Raw genomic sequence first — 24,919 nt, 5'->3', positions numbered from 1 at the left:
GCCCATATCACCTAGGTTTGCAAAATTTAACTTAGTTGCTTAGTTAACCTTGCACCTTACCTTGCCTAGCAACTTAGGTTAGTTTTGTTTAAGTGCCATTAAGTTTTAAAACCGCCTATTCACCCCCCTCTAGTCGGCCTCCTTGATCCTACAAAGGCGGTTTTAGCTGACGTGGCCCCTACGTGGCTTGTTTGACTAGGTCTTCGTCCCACGTGGCATTGACGTGGCGCTTACATGGCAATTATATCTCGGAAAAAAAAATAAAAAGCGTGACCCCACATGTCAGCTGCACAAAAAAAATAATTTTAAAATGGTGGGGCCCACGTGGGCCCCATATGTTAGCCTCACTCCTCTCTTCTTCCCTCTCCCTTCTCTCTATTCTTTCCTTTCCCCTCTCTCTCCTTCCCGGGCAGAGGACGGCGCGGGTGGGCGGCGGAGCAGGCAAGTTCCGACGGCGGCGGCGGGCGTGGTCGGCGCTGCCCCCCGACCGGAGCGCCGCCGGTCCGCGTGAAGGCAGGTTCGGGGAGGTCCGGCAGCCGACGCTACGGCGGAAGCTCATCAAGATGCTGCTCGACCCCAATCCGGGAACCCGCATCACCGTCCTCGGCCTCCTCGAGACGCAGTGGATCCGGAAGACGGCGCCCGTCCCGCACCCCAGCGCCGACCCCGCGCCGACGCCGGTGGACACGCATGGCAATGCCGGCGACGACAAGGACGAACCACAGGGTCGCGACGCGGGAGGCGGCAAGCGGCGTGGTCGCGCGGCTGGAGGCGCTCGCTACGGGCGGCGCCACGCCCACGCGCGTGACGAGGAGCGGCGCGCGCTGGGTGCGGCTTGTCGTGGCGGTCGACGTCTTCAGCGTGGCGCCATCGTTGCTCATGGTGGACGTCAAGAAGGATGGTGGCGACGCCATGGAGTACCGGTCGGTCTGCAGCGAGGAGCTCCGGCCGGTGGTCAAGGACATCGTCTGGTCGCCGCCGGCGACCTGACGACACGGTGGGACGTCGCCGCCGCCATTATTGCGCGTCATCGAATTGTATCTGTTGCTATGGGCGTTCTTAATGCTGATCATAAAAGCCCACCTCATGGGATGGCATGCATGTGGAGTTTAGTACCACCTTGCTTATTCTAGGAGAGGGGGACCTCCTTAAAAGGGAGGATGCCCTCCTAGCCACTTGAAGCATGTGTGGTGGAGAGAAGAGAGGGAACACACGCGCGCGCTCGCTCGCCTCGCCTGGTAGGCGGCGTGCGTGCACGACGTACGCGTCAAATGGTCCGCAAAATTGGCTCCTCACCCTTGCGCAGATGCAGCCTCCTTTTGCAGTTTTGTTTTGCTGCAGGAAAATTCGGATTTGTTTTATTTTGGAAACATTCCGAAAAATCTGGTGCGTGGAAACTGCGTGGAGTCCGGATAAGTTACGCGCGACTTATCCGGTTCGGTTACGTGGAGTGGAGATCGTGCGGGCGCCTTGATCCAGCGACCTATCTCTATATAAACCGAGGCGCCGCCTTCACGCAAAACACACGAAATCAATCTAGGGTTTGCCTCCTCCTCTGTGCTGCGCCGTCGCTCGTAGACTACTCCATCCCGCTCGCCGGCGTGCACCTGCGATCGGGAGAGCAGGTCTCCGGAACCTCTGCCTTCGACGTCCTACACCGGGAGAAGACGGCAATAAGGTTTTTGGGAAGTGCTCCGCGCGACTGCTCCCTGTTGGTCCGCAACGGCTCGCCTTCCTCTTCGCTCGCATGCTGCGCGCCTTCGTCGACGCTCGTAACCGCGAGTAGTTCCTGCCGAGCAACCGGTCTTTCCACCACCTCGGTACGTGTTCGACATGTTGCGCATATTTGATCTGTTCATGTTTTACTACTTAGTTTACATGTGTAGATCTAATGATGCGTTAATGCTAGTATACATCTGTAATGTCATGATTTATTTATGGAATATATTAAATCATTATATGTCTATATTCTCAACAATCCAAAAACCTTATTATAGGCGCTGTGATTTTACTATGGCCGGATAAATTTACCGGTGTGCACTTTAAGAGATGGCAGATCAGGGTCACTCTGTGGCTGACAGTTATGAAATGCTTCTGGGTGAGTACTGGCAAGCCTATGGGCGTTCTTAATGCTGATCACCAGAAAGAATTCGATGAGGCCACTACTCTCTTTGTGGGATGCATTCTTAGCGTGCTTGGCGATTGTCTAGTCGAAGTGTATATGCATATGACCGACGCTAAGGAGTTGTGGGATGCACTGAATACTAAATTCGGTGCTATTGATGCTAGCAATGATCTGTATATCATGGAGCAGTTTCATGACTACAAGATGGCTGACAACCGTTCTGTAGTTGAACAGGCTCATGAGATACAAACCATAGCTAAGGAACTCAAACTCCTTAAGTGTGTCTTACCCGACAAATTTGTGGCCGGGTGCATTATTGCGAAACTACCTCCATCTTGGAGAGGTTTCGGTACTGCACTCAAACACAAGAGACAGGAATACTCCGTTGAGGGGTTGATAGTGTCTCTTGATATTGAGGAGAAAGCTCGGGAAAAAGATGTCGCGTCTAAGGGCGATGGTGGGCAGTCCACAGCCAATGTTGTGCATAAGGCCCAGAACAAGAGCAAGGGGAAATACAAAGCTCAGCAGACCACCAACTTCAAGAAGAAGAACAACAACAATAATTCTAATCAGGATGAGAGGACTTGCTTTGTGTGTGGTCAACCTGACCATCTGGCCAGGAAGTGTCCACAACGCAAGGGGATGAAGGCACCTGCAGGGCAGACCTCTAAGTCTGCTAATGTGACTATTGGCAACACTGGAGATGGAAGCGGGTATGGTAATTTACCTACTGTTTTTTCAGTTAATCAGTCTACTAATTGGTGGGTTGATACAGGGGCCAATGTACATGTTTGTGCTGACATCTCATTGTTTTCTTCTTATCAGGTTGCACGGGGTTCCACCGTCCTAATGGGGAATGGGTCACATGCTTCTGTTCATGGTGTTGGCACGGTAGATCTGAAGTTTACTTGGGAAAGATCGTGCAGCTGTAGAACGTGCAGCATGTCCCTTCTATCGATAGGAATCTTGTTAGTGGCTCCTGTCTGACTAGAGACGGATTTAAGTTGGTTTTTGAGTCTAATAAAGTAGTCGTGTCTAAACATGGATATTTTATTGGTAAAGGTTATGAGTGTGGAGGCCTGTTCCGCTTTTCCTTTTCTGATTTCTGCAATAAGTCTGTGAACCATATTTGTGGCAGTGTGGATGATGAGGCTAATGTATGGCACTCACGTTTATGTCATATTAATTTTGGCTTGATGTCTCGGCTTTCCAGCATGTATTTAATTCCTAAGTTTTCCATTATCAAAGGTTCTAAGTGCCATAGTTGTGTGCAATCAAAGCAACCTCGCAAGCCTCACAAGGCTGCTGAGGAGAGAAACTTGGCACCTCTATAACTCCTATACTCAGATCTCTGTGAAATGATTGGGGTGTTGACGAAGGGTGGAAAACGATATTTCATGACGTTGATTGATGATGCTACTAGATTTTGCTATGTGTACTTGTTGAAAACGAAAGACAAGGCTCTAGACTATTTTAAAATTTATAAGGCAGAAGTTGAAAATCAACTTGATAGAAAGATAAAAAGACTTAGGTCTGATCGTGGTGGAGAGTTTTTCTCAAACGAGTTTGACTTATTCTGTGAGAAACATGGCATTATACATGAGAGTACGCCTCCCTATTCGCCCGAGTCTAATGGGATTGCTGAAAGGAAGAACCGCACACTAACCAACTTGGTGAATGCCATGTTGGACACCGCGGGATTACCTAAGGCATGGTGGGGGGAGGCATTGTTGACTTCGAATCATGTGTTAAACAGAGTTCCTAACAGAAATAAGGACAAAACACCATATGAGATATGGATAGGGAAAAAACCATCACTTTCTTACTTGCGCACATGGGGGTGCTTGGCGAAAGTCAATGTACCAATAACGAAGAAGCGCAAACTTAGACCTAAGACTGTGGACTGTGTCTTTCTAGGATATGCTCACCAGAGCATTGCCTATAGATTTTTAATAGTTAAATCTGAGGTACCTGACATGCATGTTGGTACAATTATGGAGTCTCGTGATGCTACCTTCTTTGAGAGCTTTTTCCCAATGAAGGATACACATAGTAGTTCTAGCGAACCCTTTGAAATAATTCCCAGTTCAATCACACCACCAGAACAAACTGAACATACACATGAACATGTTACTGAGGAGGATGACAGTGAAGCTCCTCGAAGGAGCAAAAGACAAAGGACGTCTAAGTCTTTTGGTGATGATTTCACTGTGTACCTCGTGGATGACACTCCTAAGTCAATTTCAGAAGCATACGCATCTGCTGATGCAGACTACTGGAAGGAGGCTGTCCGTAGTAAAATGGATTCCATTATCGCTAATGGGACTTGGGAGATGACAGAGCGACCCTATGGGTGTAAACCTGTGGGGTGCAAGTGGGTGTTCAAGAAGAAGCTCAGGCCTGACGGTACTATTGAAAAGTACAAGGCTCGGCTTGTCGCTAAGGGCTATACTCAGAAAGAAGGCGAAGATTTCTTTGACACTTACTCACCTGTTGCTAGATTGACCACAATTCGTGTGCTACTTTCTCTAGCAACCTCACATGGTCTTCTCGTTCATCAAATGGACGTTAAGACAGCTTTTCTTAATGGAGAGCTGGATGAAGAGATCTATATGGATTAACCTGATGGGTTTATAGTTGAAGGTCAAGAAGGCAAAGTGTGCAAATTGTTGAAGTCTTTGTATGGTCTGAAACAAGCTCCTAAGCAATGGCATGAAAAATTTGACAAAACATTGACATCTGTAGGCTTTGCAGTCAATGAGGCAGATAAATGTGTGTACTATCGCCGTGGTGGGGGTGAGGGAGTTATTCTGTGCTTGTATGTTGATGACATACTGATATTTGGGACAAACCTTGAGGTGATAAATCAGGTTAAATCATTCTTGTCTCAAAATTTTGATATGAAGGATTTGGGAGTAGCTGATGTTATCTTAAACATTAAGCTAATTAGAGGTGAGAATGTGATTACACTCTTGCAGTCCCATTATGTGGAGAAGATCTTGAATCGCTTTGGCTACATTGATAGTAAGCCTTCTCCAACACCTTATGATCCTAGCTTGTTGCTTCGCAAGAACAAGAGAATTACTAGGAATCAACTGGAATACTCCCAAATCATTGGCTCGCTGATGTACCTGGCTAGTGCAACTAGGCCTGATATCTCCTTTGCTGTGAGCAAGTTGAGCCGGTTTACCTCAAATCCGGGAGATGATCACTGGCGTGCGCTTGAGCGAGTAATGCGCTATCTGAAAGGTACTATGGAATTGGGGCTTCACTATTCTGGGTATCCTGCGGTACTGGAGGGATATAGTGATTCTAACTGGATCTCTGATGTGGATGAGATCAAAGCCACTAGTGGATATGTCTTCACACTGGGTGGTGGTGCTGTTTCGTGGAGGTCTTGCAAACAGACTATTTTGACGAGGTCAACCATGGAAGCAGAACTGATGGCACTGGATACTGCTACTGTTGAGGCAGAATGGCTGCGTGATCTATTAATGGATCTGCCTATTGTTGAAAAACCGGTGCCGACTATCCTTATGAACTGTGACAATCAAATGGTAATTGTCAAAGTGAATAGTTCTAAGGATAATATGAAATCGTCTAGACATGTGAAAAGACGATTGAAGTCTGTCAGGAAATTGAGAAACTCCGGAGTTATAACGTTGGATTACATCCAAACAGCTAGAAACCTGGCAGATCCTTTCACGAAGGGACTATCACGAAATGTGATAGATAATGCATCGAAGGAGATGGGTTTGAGACCCATGTGAGTTATACTATGGTGGTAACCCAGTCTATGTGATTGGAGATCCCGTGAATTAGAACCTGGGAAGAACAAACCATTAGTAAACTAGAGGAGAGTACCAATCTATACCCTCTCTAAGTGAAGATGCATGTACTCTCGTGAGCTGCAAGGCAGGTTGGCTATGTCTTAATGAGTTCTGTTGACTTTAATTGGCGAAGATGCTGTCCTGCAGAGCATTCTTGAAAGAACTCACCTTTGTAAGCTTGACTGTTGGTCGCAGTCTATAAAGATTTTGGGTGAATCTTCTAGGAATCTTACTAAAGACCTAGGAGTATGACTTATACGCTCCACCCGAGGGGTAGTCTACAGACGGTCTAGTACCAGATAAGACTCTGAGTGAAACTTGCTTGTACAAGACTTGCAATTCAAGGCGTAGTCCATTGTTCAAGTTGTGAGTAAGTGTAGCTTGGAGTTCTAGGCGGATGTTCAACTTTGATCGGTCTCCATCGAACCGTGGTATATAAAAGTACATTGGAAAAGGCAAATCTCAGTGGGATTTTGAGATTTGGCGGGGGATTGTTGGAATTAATAGATGGGCTAAGACCCATTCGAAGATTAATTCTTTGGAAAATCACAAAAGCCCACCTCATGGGATGGCATGCATGTGGAGTTTAGTACCACCTTGCTTATTCTAGGAGAGGGGGCCTCCTTAAAAGGGAGGATGCCCTCCTAGCCACTTGTAGCATGTGTGGTGGAGAGAAGAGGGGGAACACACGCGCACGCTCGCTCGCCTCGCCTGGCCTGGCAGGGCAGGGCAGGCGGCGCGCGTGCATGACGCACGCGTCGAATGGTCCGCAAAATTGGCTCCTCACCCTTGCGCAGATGCAGCCTCCTTTTGCAGTTTTGTTTTGCTGCAGGAAAATTCGGATTTGTTTTGTTTTGGAAACATTCCGAAAAATCCGGTGCGTGAAAACGGCGTGGAGTCCGGATAAGTTACGCGTAACTTATCCGGTTCGGTTACGCGGAGTGGAGATCGTGCGGGCGCACTGATCAAGCGACCTATCTCTATATAAACCGAGGCGCCGCCTTCACGCAAAACACACGAAATCAATCTAGGGTTTGCCTCCTCCTCTGTGTTGCGCCGTCGCTCGTAGACTACTCCATCCCGCTCGCCGGCGTGCACCTGCGATTGGGAGAGCAAGTCTCCGGAACCTCTGCCTTCGACGTCCTACACCGGGAGAAGGCGGCAATAAGGTTTTTGGGAAGCGCTTCGCGCGACTGCTCACTGTTCGTCCGCGACGGCTCGCCTTCCTCTCCGCTCGCGTGCTGCACGCCTTCGTCGACGCTCGCAACCGCGAGTAGTTCCTGCCGAGCAACCGGTCTTTCCGCCACCTCGACGTGTTCGACATGTTGCGCATATTTCATCTGTTCATGTTTTACTGCTTAGTTTACATGTGTAGATCTAATGATGCGTTAATGCTAGTATACATCTGTAATATCATGATTTATTTATAAAATATATTAATCATTATATGTCTATATTCTCAACAATACATACATAAACTGACGAAGAATAAAATTAAATTCATAAACTTCATAGTATTTTATACTGTGTACCAATTGACGCCTACTTATCTGTACGTAGTGACAGTCATCAAAACTAAACTACGCCTACTTATCTGTAGTAGTGTTCGCAATGCCACCGTCCAACCAAGAGGCGTTCACGGTTACGTGTTCATGCTGTTCACACGACACATTTGTTGCAGTCTTCGACCTTTAGCACTCACATATAATCTTTGCCCTCTTCTACGGGTGTGTTTAGTTCACGCTAAAATTAGAAGTTTGGTTGAAATTGGAACGAAGGTTGTGTTTAGATTGGCCCAAAGTTTAGAATTTGGTTGAAATTAGAGATAATGTGACTGAAAAGTTGTGTGTGTATGAAAGGTTTGATGTGATGGAAAGTTGAAAGTCTGGAAAAAAAACTTTGGAACTAAACACACCCGAAGTTTGGTTGAAATTGGAACGATGTGACATAGAAGTTGGAAGTTTGTGTGTGTAGGAAAGTTTTGACGTGATGGGCCTACACACAAACTTCCAACTTCTCTGTTATATCGTTCCAATTTCAACCAAACTTCTAATTTTAGCGTGAACTAAACACACCCCATGCCGTAACGAGAAACTTCTCAGATTCCATTCATCTCCTCTCACAGAACAAAAATAATCCTCTGTACCGTACGTAGTAGTCTCTATGGCTCAGAGCTCCTCTCCGAACGAGCCTAAAATCTTCGACACGTACGAATATCAACCCGTTACCTTCCACACAGTCTCCATCGCGACGAGCGACGCAACCATGCACCCCACGCCGTGTGACGCTGACCCATGACGGACCATCTCTTTTTTTCGACGAGCTTAGCCGCGTCCCTCCGCAGCGCCAAGGGACACACAAACGCCGCTCACGTCGCGGCGACAACGAGGCCAGCCGCGAGATCGCTCGCTCGCGTGTGAGCGGCGCACGCACACTGCCAACTTTTCGGCGCGCCACACTGCCTCATCTATCCAGCAAGCACCCCATGGCGCGCTTGCTAGCTCGCTCGCGAAAGCGACGCGTTCGCACGCGTCGTCAACCGGGGTGGTGGTGGCCCATCAACCCCCAACCGTCGGCGGCGCGGCGACGACCTCCGCTCCTCCGACGCGTCGAAGCGGAAGATACGTGCAGATCAGGATAAAAACCACCGCGCGCCGCGCAATAAACTAGATTATCCCCCGGGACCGACCGCGCGTCACGCGTATCATATCCCCGCCCGCGCGCGCCCGGTAGGATGATCGTATCGGCTTCGGCTAGTCGGCTCTCGCGATAACCACGGCGAGTTCCGTCCTCCTCGCCGCTCCGGATTTGGTGGTGGGGTCGTCGACGCTTTTCCGGTTTCGAACCTGAACCCAAATCTGAACGTCTCTCACTGGTTCAGGGAACCACACCACCAAACGCATGCAGCGAGAGAGAGAGAGAGAGAGAGAGAGAGAGAGAGAGAGAGAGACTGGATGCTAAGCTAATCCGATGCATCATCGTGCAGCCGCTTTTGGACGGCAAGAGAATAAAAAGGGAAGGCCTCTGGCCCCCTGCTGCTACTTGTCAATGCTGGTCAGCCCGATGGAGAAAAGCATGAGAAATTTCTGTGAGATAAGGATGAGCTAATTATTGGTGCTTGCTCGCATCTGTGACAAGTGAGCACACACACACACTCTCTCTCTCGTGGATGTCTGGGTGAGATGAGCGAGATATCTACAGCTGGGAGAACCCCACACCACTTGTTGTGAATTGCGTGATAATATCTAGAAACCGAGCTCAGAACCTTCTTTCCTGTTCACTGAATTGTTCGGTTTCCTGTTCACTGAATTATTGTTGTGAAGTAGTAGCTTTTCAGACCGGGGGCAAAGATTCGCCGCCCGCATCGATGCCGATCTCTCCGATCGAGCGGGATCGTTAAGATTTGGATTTGGAGGGATGATGCCGATGAGTGATACGTTGAGACCAGCACAGTAGAAGAAGAGCTCGATCGGTTAGTCAAAAAGTTCTCAGATGGATAACCAGCACCCTACCCCTGATGGATCATCCACTTGCTCGTGGTCGTAGGTGAAAGGAATTGGCAGCATCTTGCGTGCTGATCTGTTCGCTGAACCAGCCTCTGCTTTTGGTCTGTGTGCACGTAGTAGGAGAGTGCACACGATTAATTATAGGGTGTAGGAAGCCAAGTGACGGATGCTAGCGTGCTATCCGATATCCATGTACCATGTTCCTATCATCCTATGCAGCCTACACGTGCTTTGTCTACCTTTCACGTGTGCAGCAGCCGATGCTGCTGATGAAACCGTGGAAGGAATTTGTCAATTTGGTCTAGTATGGACTATAGAGCTAGATAGGTACCGGGTTTAAATGTGAGATTGTCAAGCATGGGAAAAGAACTGGAACGCGATAATTCTTACGATCATTTTGGGGGAAAAAATGGCACGTCATCAAACTGAAAAAACTGAAATAAGGACAGAAGCATGTGCATTTATTTGACTTCCTATAAGGGACAAAGGGAGTGACGAGATTGGAGGTTTATAGAAACGGCAAGTTCTTTGTTTCTCCGGAAAAACAAATTTTCTCAGAAACTTTTCCCCCCTTTCCTCCTTTTGCACTACACTCCACACAAGAAGGGAAACCCAGCATCTTCAGTTGTTATCATCCATCCGCCACGCACACCTACTGATGACGACTTCTCAGCTATTGGGATCCTCTATGGGTTCACAATAGTGTGCATTGGTTGGCATTTTGTACCGTTTGATCTAAAATGAATATATAGATCGAATGCTACATTATTATTTGAGATATCAAAGTGGCATCGAGTACTGTTGTTACGACACGGCGAACGTTATCATGTGTAGTAAATCAGTTAGCAAATTTAAACCACGTTCTCTAAAAATGCTTGCATTCGGTCGCCTGATGCCGCCCCTTATTTTATCGGGTACTCCAATCTACGTAGGCCCTCTTCTCTCTCCCCTATCCCATGCTACCAACAGTGCTATCTACTGCTATCATTACCATTGTGTGGCTGCCTTCGCCTCGATGTAGGAGGTGAGGGAGGTCATTGGCCACCTCATGATTGCGTGCAATGCAACCTCGTAGTTAGTGAATCGTAATTGATCGATTCTCAAGTCTGGTAGGTCGAACATGCCGTTTCTAACCTTCATACCCATGAACTCCATGATGTACCTAGTGCCATGCGCGGAAGTCGCAAAGAAGGGACTGCAGCTAGTGGCTGGGGTGGGAGCTTGTCGAAGATGGGTTGGTGCGGACCAAGCAGGTTGTAGCAGCCAATGCACTTAGTGTCACCGTGGCCTTGCCTCAGTCGCAATGGCACGAGTTCTAGATGGCATTGTGCCTCTCTGCGTTAACGGGGGAGGGAGGTGCAAACTCTTGTCGCTATTGAGTGGTCGGCTCAAAAAAAGGAGCCGAAAATTTGGCCACCGAAGAGGAGAGAGCAGCGTGTATTGGTATCTTATTGAAATTTTGATGTTTCAGTCAATGTGTATTGATGTTTACGGGCGTGTAAATGTTTGTGATTTTTTTCATGTTTCAACTTATCTTTGTTGTTTCATGTAGAAAATTGTTTTAACTAATTTTAGGAGATATTGCATGTGTTTGAAATATTTTTGGGCTAACTATGAAATATTTCTCTACGTGTGATGAAACATTAATCAATTTTTAAAAAAGATCGTACATTCAATTTGTAGTGGCGTCCTCTTTTCTCCTTCAGAAGTTTACGACCTCTAAAGCAAAATTTATTGTCAATTTATCCGAAAATGCTTTGGTTCGGACATCGATAGGAAGAAAAATATTGTGCGCCTTGCGCCCAACAACCCTCCTTTCTCTCATTTTATTCTTGGTCTTATTCACTCCCCTCCTTTCTCTATCTGACCACCATTTCTTTCCTCTCTATCTTCTATCTTCTCTTATCTGTGAGAAAACGGAGGCAGCGATAAGGTAGTAAAAGGCAAAAGCCCACAGCAAGACAGCAGCAGGCCAACGACGGTGGCGGATAGGGGCAACAATGGTAGGCAGTTGAAGCGGTGGTGGCGTAGACTTGGCCGAGTTTGTGTGACAACAGAGACAACGACGATGCCTCCATTGTCATGAGAGACTATAGGAGTGGATGGTGATGGTTTGTAGGTCATCGTCGGTCCCATCACTATCTCCGGCAGCTACATGCCATCGTCAGCCATGTCTCCGATATATGCCACTGATGATCTGGCTAACTACCGGTTATTAGCCAGATCGTGGTGCCATTTACCCCGGGGGCGGTATGTTTTAATGTTTCGGCCTATGTATATGTATGTTTCACTGGGGTTTTTATGGTATTTTATTTTTTATCTTCGATTTCACTCGGATCTTGTTGATGTTCCAATGGCGTTAAATAATTTGTTTCATCTGATGATCCAATTATGTTTCACTTTTTTAAAGATCTGAAATATTTTTTTCTAAGTGCTGCAACATTCTTTCATAAGGAATGAAACATCGCCCTATTTTTTTTCGTTTCGCAATGTGCCAGGTGCGATCAAATTTATATTGAAAGCTTTGTACTGTAGAAAAAGTTTGCCAAAAAAATACTACATCGCCGGTTTTGTACTCACGGCGGCCAGAAGTTCGGATATCGATCGCACTTTGGCAATTCAGCCCCTGCAGATCTACGGAATACAAACATCAGAATTCAGAACAGGGGGTTCGCCCGCCCCTCCTCGACTCGAGCCCTTTATAAGGAGGGGGCCGCGGGCACAGATGGAGGCCGGAGCAGGGCGCCACGAGGCGAGCAGAGAAGTGTCGCTTCCCACCTCCGACCCCGAGCCGCGCCGCCGCCTATAACGACCACTTCACGTGCCCTATCTTTCTCCGCCTCCCCGCTCACGAGCTCGTCCTCCTCTTCTTCTTCTCCTTCCACGGAAGTCTAGGTTCATCTCTCCTCTCCTCTCCTCTCCTCCTCGAGCGCCAAGAAACCCAAACCACCGACGTGTATGGACTCCAGGAAGAAATCGCCGCCCTCCACCGCCGCCGGGGCCGCGCCGGCGGCGGCGAACGGGTACTTCAGCACCGTCTTCTCCGCGTCGCCCACGGTATACCGCGTCTCTCTCCTCTCGCGCCCTCGTAGACTCGTAGTTAGTTCGATTCGTGAGATTTTTAAGGATTGTTCTCTGTTTCTGTTATGCGATTGTCGCGCGAGAGGTTGGCTCCTCCTTTGGTAGATTTTTTGTTGTTCTGAATTCGGGAATTCGGGAATTGTTTCGGGCGGGTTCATTTGTGTTGGATGAGTTCTTGGTTTCTAGGAAATCTTATTTGGGTATCCCTCTGATGTTGCTGCCCTTGTTTTTACATGAAAGGCAAATACGAAAGACGCGAAGCAGGCGGACCTGTACGCGATGCTGAACAAGCAGAACTCCAAAGGGCAGAATGGCGGTGGCTTTGCAGGTAGTTTGTGTGATATCCTTTTTATTTGACACTAGTATTTAATTGCGGCTAAACTTGTGAACAGAGTAGGATAATCATCTTTCATGTCATTAGTTGTCCTGAGAAATGGATTTAGGATTTCAGGTTATGTCTAACGTCAACGATCATGCACGCACAGTCGCACACACGCTGTTGCATTTGATCCAACATCAAAGCACATTGATCTTTGTAGTAATTTTGCTACCTCTTATAAATTTTTCAACCATGTTTAATGCATCATCTTGATTTGGAGAGGAGATTCTCCATTTCTATGTGATACAGCAGCCGCTTAACTGCAATCTTTCGTCATGCAGATGGCAAATCGCACAGCCCTACTAAAGCTCGTGGTGCATACAAGGATGGTAAACAATCATATCCAAACGAGTCATCGGAGTCGCCATATTTTGGCTCTTCTGTGCATTACGGTGCTCGGGAGTTTTATGGCAACACTCCACCAAAGCAGGGTGATGCATCACCAGGAAATGTGCGTAGAAATTGACACTCTTAATTATCAGCTTCTGGTTGCTTGTATCACTGACACTTTTATGTTCTCTTTGTATGTCCAATCCAGCAAAAGGAGCAGGAGCAGAATCCAGATGGCTCCCTGGCTACCAGAGGTGATTGGTGGCAAGGTATGTATTATTTGGATATTGTTTATAGTTTATACATGACGAAATACATGTGTAGTTGTGTACTGACTATAATCTACTGGCAGGTTCACTCTATTACTAAGTACTTTGCAGAGGGCTCTCCTTTTGTCAAACAAGGTATACTATAGCAGCAACTTTATTTTAAAAAGTCTCTGTAAGCATTATCTATCTTTAGTTTGAGCATGATAGGCTGGCGGCAGCATCAGATAGTATTCGATTATTTGTGTTATATGACCTATCTGACATAGACTCAGACGCAACTAAGACATTTATTTCTCTGGTAGAGTCAACTAATAGTAGATACTCTTTATTTGTTTTGAATATTTACAATAAATAGCTTGCTTGGTCTTATTATTAAAGGACCATGAACTATGTGCTGTGTAAGAGGATTATCATTAGAGATGTGGAACTTCTGAAGCAGCTGAACTAAGGATAATCTAATTTGCTCTTTGTGGTACTGCCTTGTCATAGGCTCAATGATATAATCTGTTTTCGTTCCTAATGCAGACATTAAGAACTTAGGAAAATATCCTTGTTTACATTAGTGCCGTCCTCATAGTTCTGGTGCCAATAATTTTACTTGTCATATCTGCGCACAATCATTGGATAGTAGTGGAGGTTGACAATGATGGCTCTACTGCAAAATTGGTCAAATGTCTTGAAGTAAAAGTTTATCTTGTTAGTAGTTTCTAAAAAGTACATACATCTGACATGGGTGATGCTTAGAGCAATTTCGCCTCATGTTTAGAATGATATGAACATCTGATGAAGATGTTCATTTTACGCGTTTCTTAACCCAAGAAACCTGTTTAACATTTTACAGTTTAGTTACTCCCCAAGGCATTTTAATTTGTAGGCCACAATGACTCACAACCATAGTTTGTCAGGTTTTCCCTTATAAACTTATTATTGTTAAGCAATCCATGCATATTTGTTGTCATTTCTCCTTTTGTTGGCATATGACGAAAACATTTGATAGGAGCTTAGTGACTTTTTCTTTTAGAAAATGGATTAAAACCGAGCCTCTACATCCAAACAGGATGAGGATGTATGCAGCCAATTCCCAGTGACTTGCAGTAGGAACTTAAGCTTTTCAGATTATCCTATTAAGTTTTTAAGGTTTTGTAATCAGACTGTTCTCTATAAAAATCATACAATGCTTTCATCATTGCGATAGCAATTTCTGTGCATCTTATTCGATTGTTTTGTACCAGAAATAAAAGGAGTGGTCCAAGCCGGTTTGCAAGTCATAGTGGAACTATACATCTGTTCTACCGGTGGAGGCAGTATTTGGATGCGTCATTTCACCTGAGCAGATGTGGCTGTGTGTGTTACTGTGCATGTGTGTGTTGTTTTCCTTTTTTTTCCTCTTGCCCTTTGTTTTGCTGTTTTTACCTGATGAAGTATAATGAAATGGTAGGGCAGCAACAGGTAGCCCTTTGTTTTGCTGTTTTCACCTGATGAAATGTGATGAGATGGTAGGGCAGCAACAGGTAGCCTTCAATAAAAGAAAAGGTTGCTACTTGCAACATTACTAAGGGTCTGTTTAATTCGCGAAAAGAAATTTTAGGGTGTCATATCGGATGTTTGACCGGATATCGGAAGAGGTTTTCGGACACGGATGAAAAAACTAATTGCGTAACTCGTCTGGAAACCGCAAGACAAATCTTTTGAGCCTAATTAAGCTGTCATTAGCACATATGAGTTACTGTAGTACTTACGGCTAATCATAGACTAATTAGGCTCAAAAGATTCATCTCGCGATTTCCCTCCAACTGTACAATTAGTTTTTTTAATCTATATTGTTTTTTTTTTAAATCTATATTTAATGCTCCATGTATGTGTCCAAAGATTCGATGTGATGTTTTTAGAGAACTAAACCAGGTCTAATTGTGCGCACCATTTACCCTTGTTGCCCCCAATGACTCCTAAAGCTGTTGACTGTACATGCGTTTCACACTCAGTGGAGTTGTAGGAGAACAAGTGACCTTCGTGCCGCTGTAATTTACGGGTGGAATAAGTCGTCCACTTCGTTTCCCTCAAATATAGGTTTAAATCTAATTTGTATCTCTCAACCACAGTAATTTACGAGCGGAATAAGTCCACTTCATTTCCTTAAATATAGGTTTAATATAATTTGTATCCCTTAATCACAATACCAGGTATCTTCCCCCTCCCCCCTTCCAATTATTAAAAGCGATCTAATTTGACTTCCAAGACATTATTCATAGCTGTATTTGTTACATGGCTTGTTCACTTGGTTCGACCATATGAGAACCATATGCCAACACCACATTTTTCTTCTCCCATCTTTTCTCTTCCTTGCTCCCCTCTCATTTCACCACAATGCCACACGGTGACAGGCTCGAACAGCGGTCGACGGAGCCGCTGCCGCAGCTGACATAGCAGCCTCGAGGCGGAGCAACGGTGACGCAGCCTACTGCACCCCCCCAAGGTCTCCTGTGACGGACAAATCTTTGCTGCTACCATGTGAGCCTACTTCCAGGAACTCCTCACCGAGCTTGAGTGGGTCATCGATCTTGCCCATGGCATGGATGCATTGGGGCGATCATTCGCCAAGGCCATCATTGTCGTGAGGAGTGGTTCAACGGCTGGGGGCTCCTATATGGCATGCGTGTGCGCCAACCAATCAAGTCATTCGCACGTTGACCGAGCTAGGGTAGCGGCGTTTTCCCCTTTCCCTACGCTTCGCGACAAAAAATGTTGCCACGTGTCCTATTTCACGTCGCGCCAAAAAATTCGCCACGCAAAGCATCGACGCTTTTTTTTTGTTTTTCTAAAATTTGATTTGGAAGTTCAAACTTTTGAGTTGAAGTTTTGAAATTGGGTTGCAATTCGCAAATATTGAAATTTCGGCCGAATGTTTTGAAATTTGATTTGAATGTTTTCAAATCTTTACTTGAAAATCTTCAAATCTGAGTCAAATGTTTTCAAAAATTTAACTTGAAAGTTTAAATTTCGTGTTTGAAGCTTCCAAAATTCGAGTTAAAACTTTCAAAATTTGAGTTGTAAGATTTCAAATTTGAATTGAAAGTTTTCAAAATTTAGGTTGAATGTTTCCAAATTCAAGTTGAAAGTTTTTAAAATTTTAGTTGAAAGGTTCAAACCTCACGTATAGATTTTTAAATTTCTAGTAAAAAAGGGAAAAAACTCCTTGAGAAAAGGAAATGTTAGTTAATGATTAACGGAAGTAAAAATAAAACTAATCATGATTTTTCCTCTAAATCCACGTGTGTGCATGCCTCATTGTGTAAGAAAATAGGGGTCCCTTCCTCGCTAGTGGTCCGGAACTGCACACAACAATGTGACCGAAACCATGCACCAAACCATTAGCTAACGACCACGACAATAACTTGATAGACCTACAGCTCGAGCTCCAGAAGGCTTTCCCCATCGAGGCGCGCACGGGAGGGGAGGGGTGGGGTTGGCAGGCGACAGCGAGGGCATCAAGATTTATAAGGTTTTTCCCTATCTTGCACTTTCTCTGTGCCGCCATGATTGGCCGTCGTGGCCATTCTTCTGCTCGCTGCCATGCTTGATGCTGTCAGCCACTCCTAGTCTACCTCCATCAACAAGTTCAAGAGAAACGAGTTCCCCTCCTCTGAGAACGCGTTTTGACGCACTAACTTGGGCATGTTCCGCATTGAATCTCGCTTGGCCATCTTCCTCTCTCCACCGTCGTCATCATCCTATATGTCAAGCGCTGCGATCTTTAATTGGACGAGTCACATCGTGGTACACATCCTAACACCGCCATCGCCGTCTTTTTGGCCACCGAAGCACTGACACTTGAGCTCCCCACCCTTCCCTTGGGGGCATCGTGTCGCTCGAGGCATTCGCCATGTGCAACTGTGGGGAAAGGAGATGAGAGAAAGGAAGAGAAAAGGAGAGAGAAAGAGAAGGTGACACTAACCATGTGGGCCCCACACATTAACCGTTTCGAACAGGTCAACGAGCCACGTCAGCAAATACTCTTTGGAAATCAAATTACACTGTTTTAGTAGTTCAAGGGTCTAGATATCCTGTATTTGGGTTGAGTTATATGAATTAGATTGGTGAACACGTACACCGAAGGTCCCTCAACTTATCATCGAGTTACAAAATCGTCCCCCAACCACAAAACCAGATATCCGGCGTCTCTTAATTAATTAAAACCGGTCCCAATAGGTCCTTCGGTGATTTAGACCCGGTTTTATCCTACGTGGCAGCTGAGTTAGCGTGGGGCCCATGTGGATCCCACATGTCAGCATCTTATTCCTTCCCCTCTCTACTGCCCTTTCCAATCCTCTTTCCACGGGCGACGGACGTGCGCGGGACGGAGAGGCTGGGCGCGGCCGGCGCCCGACGGGAAAGAACTGGGCGGCGGCGGCGGGGGAGGAGCTGGGCGTGAGGGCGATCGCGGTGGAACCGTGCCATCCTAGCCTCGCCTCCCGCGCCCGCGTGCCGCACACGCGCTCTCCGCCGCGTGCGCCTCGCCGTGCCCCCGATGCCTACCGTGCCCGCACACGCGCGCTCCGCCACGTGCGCCTCACCGCGCCCCCGCCACCTACCGCGCGCTCGCGGCCGCCACTGCCGAGCAAGGCGAAGGCGCCATGGAGGCGCTCACGCAGGCACTCTAGTTCGTGGCACCCGCGTCGCCGCCGTCGTGATCTCTCTCCTCATCGTCACGACGTCATCCAGTTCCAAGGAAGGATCTGGTCTGTATGTCTGTACATGACTTTTTTTTTTTGTTTTGCTCGGGCTAGCTTGGCCATTGCTAGTGAATTGATGGTGAAAATCAAAAAGAATTTATTGGGTAGGTCTGGTGTTGCTGCCGACGCCCTCCCGCGACCAGGCAGCGGCAGCGTTCGGAGGGAGGCGACCAGGCTGCGGCGACAAACGGAGGGGAACACGCAGCGGGGAACGGAGGGGAACAAGCGGCGGGGAACATGTCGATCTGGCCAATGCCGAGGTTGGTGGGTACCAGCGTGGGGTTCACCCGCTCGACGGCCTGGTACTGCTTCAAGTTCTGCAGCTTGGTGGTGGAGACGATCCAAAAGGTGTCGCCGGCGTTGATCTGGTACTGCATAGGCGAGTATGCATTGGGCGAGCGGGAGGGGCACCCGCACTGGAGCAGCACCAGCAGCGGCTGCCCCGCCGCCCGCGCGTAGCCCTCCCCCGTCGCCGCCTCGTGGGTCTCGTCCCCTCCCTCCTCCGCGCACCCATCCGTCTCGTGCGACGCCATCGTCGCCGCCGCCTCCTCTCCCGCATTGCAGAACGCAGAGCAGAGAAGTGAGAGAGAGATGAGGGAGGGAGAGAAGAGGGGAAAAGACAGAGGAGGCCAACGTGGCCACGCTGACATGTGGGGCCCACGTAGGTCCCACGCTGACTCAACCGTCATGTCGGATAAAACGGGGTCAAAACCATCGAAAGATCTAAAGTAAACGGTTTTGTTAATTGAGGGATGCCCGATATCTGATTTTGTGGTTGGGGACGATTTTGTATCTCGACGACAAATTGAGGGACCTTCGGTGTACATTTTCCTTAGATTGGACCTAAATTTAAGGGACTAAACGTGGACCTTTTCTTTCGCGGGCATCACAAAAGCACTGGCCCGTCGGCCAATTTGGTTATCCCAAGCCCACTGGGCATCATGAAAGCACTGAGGAACTAAGGAACTAAGTTCACTTAGGGTCCCTCTATTTATCGCCCAGGCCGATTTTCGTCCCTTGACCACAAAACCGGGTACAACCCGTCCCCCAACATACGAAAACCGGACAAAAAAAGATCCCTCGGTGGTTATGGCTGACGTGGCACCTACGTGTCTAATTTGACCCGGTCTTCATCTGACATGGCACTGACGTGCCGCTTACGTAGCAATTTGATCCGGAAAAATAATAAAGTCCGTGGGACGCACATGTCACTTTCACACACAAAATAATACTCCCTCCGTCCAAAAAAAATACAAACTCTGTGTTTCCGTGTCCAACTTTGACTGTACGTCTTATATGAAATTTTTTTATAATTTGTATTTTCATTGTTGTTAGATGATAAAATATGATTAATATTTTATACGTGACTTGTCTTTTTAATTTTTTTCATAATTTTTTCAAATAAGACGGACGGTCAAACGTTGGACACGGAAACCAGGGGTTTTTGTATTTTTTTTAGAACGGAGGGAGTAAAAAAATGGTGGGACCCACATGGGCCCCACATGTCATACTCACCCCTCATCTTCTTCCTCCTCCTTCTCCATATCCCCTCTCTCCATCTCTCTCCCCTCCTCTCTCCAGCCTCCAGGTGCCATGGCCCACGGGGACACGGGGAGGTCCGGCGGTGGCGGCCGGCGACGTGACAGCCGCTGCCCCGACGAGCTCCACCTACTCCCCCCGATTGGCGTTGCTCTTGGGATGGAAGTTGCGCATGGCGGCCTTGTACGCCGAAGTCAGCCTTCCACTTGAGGAGCACGCCGTCCTCGATGCCGAGCTCGTCGGTTGGCAGCTCGATGTGGAGGCGGTGCAAACCTCAGACGGCGAGTGGTGTGAGACGTCCACGGCGGCAGGAGTGGATGGCGTCGAAGTCAGCGCCGTCCATGCTCACCAGCCTCATCGCCGGGATCCCCAGCTTCTCGTGGAGGTATGCCATGCCTCGCACCACGCCGACGGCGATCCTCATCCTCGCCGGCCAATCCAGCACCACCCTGTCCGGGCGCTGGTCACCTGAACCAACAAACAAGCACATCGTAATTAGCAAACTATAATCGAGATTAGTAGTTGATTAAGAACTACTAGTATTTGCTGTGATTATTATTACCGTGGAGGACGTAGAGGAGGCTGCCACGTGGCATGAACTCGGAGACGATGAGCTTTTCTTCCCTGCGGTAATGGTAGCCGACGGGGGAGAGGACGTTAGGGTGGCGGAGGTCGCCGAGCATCTGGATGTGCTCCTCGAACTTGACGCGGTTCATGTCGCGCATCCGCTTCACGGCGACGGTGACGCTGTTGCGCATGGCGGCCTTGTACGCCGACCCGAGCTCCCCACCCTCGCGCCCCTCCATCCCAACAACAACGCCGATGACCTCCCCGTGACCTCGTGGGCCATGGCGCCTGGAGGCTGGAGAGAGGAGGGGAGACAGATGGAGAGGGAGGAAGAAGATGAGGGGGTGAGTATGACATGTGGGGCCCACGTGAGTCCCACCATTTTTTATTATTTTGTGTGTGAAGATGACATGTGGGTCTCACGGGTTTTATTATTTTTCTGGATCGAATTGTCACGTAAGCGCCACGTCAGTGCCATGTCAGATGAAGACCGGGTCAAATTAGCCACGTAGGCGCCACGTCAGCCATAACCGCTATCAAAACTGTCGAGGGACCTCGTTTGCCCGGTTTTCGTAAGTTGGGTGACGGGTCGTACCTGGTTTTGCGGTCAAGGGATGAAAATCGGACTGGGCGACAAATAGAGGGACCCAAAGTGAACTTATTCCAAGCCCTGGCGTGTGGGATGCAGCGCAGGCCGTCAGCCGAGGCCTTTTGGAGTTTGGACGTACGTTCCGAGGAAACCATCCTTTTAGAAAGACTAGGAATTTGAACTCAATTTAAATTTCAATTTTGTCTGTACGGTTGCCGGTTAACGGTAAAATTATAAAAGTTGTTACGTTCTGGTTATCGGAACCTGCTCAAAAACAGCCAAGAAAACTCTGTGGTTTGCACAAACGCGATGGTTCTCTTTAGCCATCCGACCAACATCGAACTTGAGCACTCTTACAACACTAGCAAGTTAACAAAGGCACTGTCAAAACACATCATAAAACTGGAGGGCGGCGAAACGGCGAAACGGCGAAAACAGGCCGCCCTCCCGAGAAGAAATCACGCCATACAACATTACAACTACTGCACACAGGCGAGGGTAAGTAAAGCACTAGACACACGGGGCCCGTGATCGATCGATTCACAGGCCCGGTAGGTCGAACACGGCGTTGCTGACCGCCATCCCCATGAACTCCATGCTGCCGTCGAACGCTCGGCCGTCGTGCGACCGCCGGTCGACCAGCAGTGCCCTCCCGATCTTGGATGGGCTCGACAGCTGCGCCGGCGAGAAGCTCGGCGTGGCGTACGCCGTCGCGTACGGCGGCGGGGTGCCCGAGGTGGACACCACCGGGTACGCCGGCACCGACGACGCCGACATGGCCGGCATGCAAGAGATCTTGCCGCTCCCGGCGCCCGCGGTTGGAAGCAGCTCCGCCTGCCTGCTCCGCTCGTCGACGTACAGCAGGTCGTCGATCCGCGCGATGATGTTCGACGCCAGGCTCTCCAGAACCCTCGAGTAGCTCTCCAGAATCGATTTCCCCACATCCTGAAGAGAGAGTCATCTCACGATCAGTTCATCCAAACCCGATCACCATCAACACGGATAGCGAGATTTGCAAACTGCAAATGATGGATTCACCAACCTTGTTGTACTGAATCTTGCTCGTGTCCAGGCTGGTCTGCGTCAGTCCGGGGAACCTCTGCTTGAGGCACATGAGGAGGCCCTCGGCGCGGTCGGCGAGGAGGTCGTCTCTCTTCTCCGTGTCCATGATCATGTCCTTGACGATGCCCCATGACGACTTGTTTCCGGCGCGGCTCGCGGCGCCCGACGTGCCCCTCCGGCGCCACACGTAGATGGAGGCCTCGACGCGGTTGGCGATCTCCAGCGCCTGGTACTCCGACGACAGGTCGAGGCAGTCGAGCAGGCAGTCCGGCGAGAACTGGTCCGACGTGATGTACCTGTATATGATGTCGCCCAGCGTCGCACGCCCGTTCTGACAACCAAGCATCAATGTCAGAATCAAGAAACAGCAAACGTTCATGTATGATGAGCATTAGTGTAGTTTTCTTTTTTCTGATAATTTTTACAGTATTCTCTACGGAAAACTCTTTTAATCACCCAAGTGAATGCATGTCATCTAAATAATTATAAAACTTTTTTAAAAATAATTGAAAAGATAGAACAATATGTAATATATCACTCCACAAACATGTAAGTTAAATTTCAACTTCTAAAAATTATAACAAAAACAACAAATAAAACTTAAATTAGTATACGTATATTTACAATTAAATTTGTTATTTTTTATAACTTGTAAAAGTTAAATTCGAAATTACATGTTTGTGGAGTTATATATTACATATTAATCTATCTGTTATTGTTTTAAAAAAATTTCATAACCATTTAGTTGCGGTTGATTAGAATCCGTCTCCTATTCTCTACAGGTAGTAGAATTGATTTGGACCTTGGGTAACGAGTCGAGGTAAGAGTCGGGGACGTCCATTTCGGCGAGGGCGTTGCTGTTGATGGCCATGGCGGCCTTGAGGATCTGGCTGGCGCAGTCGCGCTTGTGCTCGAGCTGCCTCCTCGTGGTCTCGCCGACGCCGCCGGGAGGGACGCGGGGCACGGGCAGCCACCACTTCTCGTCGCGGCGGTGGAACGTTAGCATGAAGGGGGCGCTGCCGTCGCGGTCCGGCGGGCAAATCCCCTGGTCGACGTACCAGAATTCCGGGTCCCTGAAGCTCTCCAGAATTTCCTGGCAGAAGATGTGCTCGTTTCGTCAGGAGATGCACATTATTACAGCACTAGTTCATCTTTTATTTTCGGATGGATGGACAGATCGTTGATCCGAGATAGAGTTCGTCAGACTTACGAGGAGCATGTGGTCTAGCTTTCGGAGTGCGGGCAGATTGATGTAGAGATCAGACCGTGGCCTGCTTGTCATGATCTGAAGTAGTAATCCACATGTAGAGTAACAGTCAGTTTATCATTGTTCTCACCACAAGTTATATAATGTGTCTGTGTAAGAGTTCATAAAAAAAAGAAACTGAACATTTCCTTGACAAAAAAAGACCTGAACATTGCATTGTCGAATAAAGTTGGACACTACAGAAGAAAGATTGGTGTAAACAGATGCAGCAAGTGGGAAATGATGGATCTCCATTTGATCTAGAGTAGTAATGGATCACGTTTGGACCGGATAATTTGAGGACAAACAAATCGGACACAACTAAACGGACAGCACATTGATGTGGCCTTAACTCTTTTGGGCCTCCGAAATACGGCGTCGCGCGCCCAACTGTTTCAATATAAACGGGATTACTAGGTACCAAACGGCTAACCACGTATTTAATGACTATATATAATTTCTTTTTGTGGTCCATATGTTCATGTAAAATTCAAATCGAATTTTGCACTCGCTTCATGGTTCATCCGTAGGACGCCAAATTAAATCTTGCATCTGCTACTCAGTGCTCACGAACGGCCCGCAATGATGATCCTAGTAATTCCTGTATCACTCCTAGCTTAACTACTGCAGAAGTGCAGAGTAAATTTCGTCAGGGGAAGTGAAGTACTAGTATACCTCAAGCTTACTCCCGTCGGGGAATGTCTGCCATGTGGGGACTAGCTCGACGATGTGGTCGCTGACGCAGAGCAGCCAGTCCATCTCGCGCCGCCACATCGTCTTCTTCTCCGGCAGCAGCGGCTCCAGCCTCCACAGCTGCCCAAATATCGTCGCTGCAGCAACGCAACTCAGCTCAGCCTCCATGTCCGTGTCCATGAAACCGCCGCATTAATCGCAATGTGCAATTCGAAACCTCCACTTACCGCAGAGGTTGGTGATGGCGTTGGAGATGGCGAGCGCGGTGCAGACGCCCTTGCCGCCGCCGGACATGTCCTCGCCGAGCAGCAGCTTCGCGAACCTCTCCTTCATCATCTCCATCTCTGCAGCCAATTCAATTAATTTAACCGCGTGTGTTGGAAGGGAGGAGTGAACTGGGGATTTGCGGCGGCGGCGCACGTACCTGAGGGCCGGTGGTGCTTGTCCGCCGGGGCGGCGTCGACGCGCGGCGACGACGGCGGCGGCGGCGGCTTCTTCTCCTTGGCCGGCTCGGCCGAGACGACGACGAGGTCGGACGACACGCAGGTCTTGATGGCCACCTTCTGCCACTCGTCGGGCGGGCAGTAGGACTCGCTGGAGGCGTCCCCGGAGCTTGCGCTGGAGCTGCTGCTCCCGCGGCGGCACTCCTCGTCGGCCGACGAGTCCGCCGTCAGCGCCTCGCTCACCTCCCTCTCCTCCTCCGCCGCCTCCTCTCCTCCTCCTCCTCCTCCTCTCGCCATCCCCTAGCACAATGCGCCCACTGGCAATGACTAGCTAGCTTCTTGACGACTTGGCCGACAAGAACACGACGGCGCCGCCGCTAGGTGGTGCGGGTGCCAGGGCTAGCTGAGAGGGACGCCTCGGGGGTAGCAATGGTGTTTTTGCCTCGTTGTGCCAGTCGTGACTCGCTTGGCCCGTGGCTGGCCGTGGTTGCGGTTGCGGTGGAGGAGAGGAGGACGGGGGAGGTGGTGGT

The 24,919-nt window shown here is 48.5% G+C and overlaps 4 protein-coding genes across 4 annotated transcripts; 1 reads left to right on the top strand and 3 right to left on the bottom strand.

Annotated features, from left to right (window-relative positions):
* Positions 1 to 12,177: 12,177 nt before the first annotated feature.
* LOC127772559 (uncharacterized) lies at positions 12,178 to 14,984 on the top strand. Its single transcript, XM_052298494.1, has 6 exons — positions 12,178 to 12,518; positions 12,783 to 12,870; positions 13,203 to 13,372; positions 13,460 to 13,520; positions 13,604 to 13,655; positions 14,753 to 14,984. The coding sequence occupies exons 1-5, from the start codon at positions 12,420 to 12,422 to the stop codon at positions 13,618 to 13,620; spliced, it is 435 nt and encodes a 144-aa protein (XP_052154454.1). The 5' UTR covers positions 12,178 to 12,419; the 3' UTR covers positions 13,621 to 13,655; positions 14,753 to 14,984.
* Positions 14,985 to 18,181: 3,197 nt separating this feature from the next.
* LOC127774818 (uncharacterized) lies at positions 18,182 to 18,900 on the bottom strand. The gene has a single exon (XM_052301109.1). The coding sequence runs from the start codon at positions 18,898 to 18,900 to the stop codon at positions 18,337 to 18,339; it is 564 nt and encodes a 187-aa protein (XP_052157069.1). The 3' UTR covers positions 18,182 to 18,336.
* Positions 18,901 to 19,714: 814 nt separating this feature from the next.
* LOC127775038 (pollen receptor-like kinase 3) lies at positions 19,715 to 20,606 on the bottom strand. Its single transcript, XM_052301347.1, has 2 exons — positions 20,352 to 20,606; positions 19,715 to 20,257 (listed from the first exon to the last, which is right to left on the bottom strand). The coding sequence occupies exons 1-2, from the start codon at positions 20,593 to 20,595 to the stop codon at positions 20,064 to 20,066; spliced, it is 438 nt and encodes a 145-aa protein (XP_052157307.1). The 5' UTR covers positions 20,596 to 20,606; the 3' UTR covers positions 19,715 to 20,063.
* A 595-nt stretch (positions 20,607 to 21,201) lies between these two features.
* Positions 21,202 to 24,919, bottom strand: LOC127772717 (rop guanine nucleotide exchange factor 7-like). The gene is made up of 7 exons (XM_052298670.1): positions 24,371 to 24,919; positions 24,174 to 24,290; positions 23,929 to 24,083; positions 23,218 to 23,292; positions 22,810 to 23,100; positions 21,988 to 22,338; positions 21,202 to 21,890 (listed from the first exon to the last, which is right to left on the bottom strand). Exons 1-7 carry the CDS (start codon positions 24,684 to 24,686, stop codon positions 21,486 to 21,488), a joined length of 1,710 nt encoding a protein of 569 aa, XP_052154630.1. The 5' UTR covers positions 24,687 to 24,919; the 3' UTR covers positions 21,202 to 21,485.

The sequence above is a fragment of the Oryza glaberrima genome, chromosome 5 (assembly GCF_000147395.1).
Source record: "Oryza glaberrima chromosome 5, OglaRS2, whole genome shotgun sequence".
Taxonomy (NCBI): Eukaryota; Viridiplantae; Streptophyta; class Magnoliopsida; order Poales; family Poaceae; genus Oryza; species Oryza glaberrima.
Note: the sequence above shows the minus strand (reverse complement) of the source record. Positions and strands in the feature narration are given on the sequence as shown.

Coding starts and splice junctions, on each gene's coding strand:
- LOC127774818 (XM_052301109.1), bottom strand. CDS start 18,900: ATGTCAGCGTGGCCACGTTGGCCTCCTCTGTCTTTTCCCCTCTTCTCT.
- LOC127775038 (XM_052301347.1), bottom strand. CDS start 20,595: ATGGAGGGGCGCGAGGGTGGGGAGCTCGGGTCGGCGTACAAGGCCGCC. Junction 20,258..20,351: donor CCTCCTCTACGTCCTCCACG/GTAATAATAATC, acceptor TTGTTGGTTCAG/GTGACCAGCGCCCGGACAGG.
- LOC127772717 (XM_052298670.1), bottom strand. CDS start 24,686: ATGGCGAGAGGAGGAGGAGGAGGAGGAGAGGAGGCGGCGGAGGAGGAG. Junction 24,084..24,173: donor CGCCATCACCAACCTCTGCG/GTAAGTGGAGGT, acceptor GCGTTGCTGCAG/CGACGATATTTGGGCAGCTG. Junction 23,101..23,217: donor AGCTAGACCACATGCTCCTC/GTAAGTCTGACG, acceptor ATCTTCTGCCAG/GAAATTCTGGAGAGCTTCAG.
- LOC127772559 (XM_052298494.1), top strand. CDS start 12,420: ATGGACTCCAGGAAGAAATCGCCGCCCTCCACCGCCGCCGGGGCCGCG. Junction 12,871..13,202: donor GAATGGCGGTGGCTTTGCAG/GTAGTTTGTGTG, acceptor TTCGTCATGCAG/ATGGCAAATCGCACAGCCCT. Junction 13,373..13,459: donor GTGATGCATCACCAGGAAAT/GTGCGTAGAAAT, acceptor TGTCCAATCCAG/CAAAAGGAGCAGGAGCAGAA.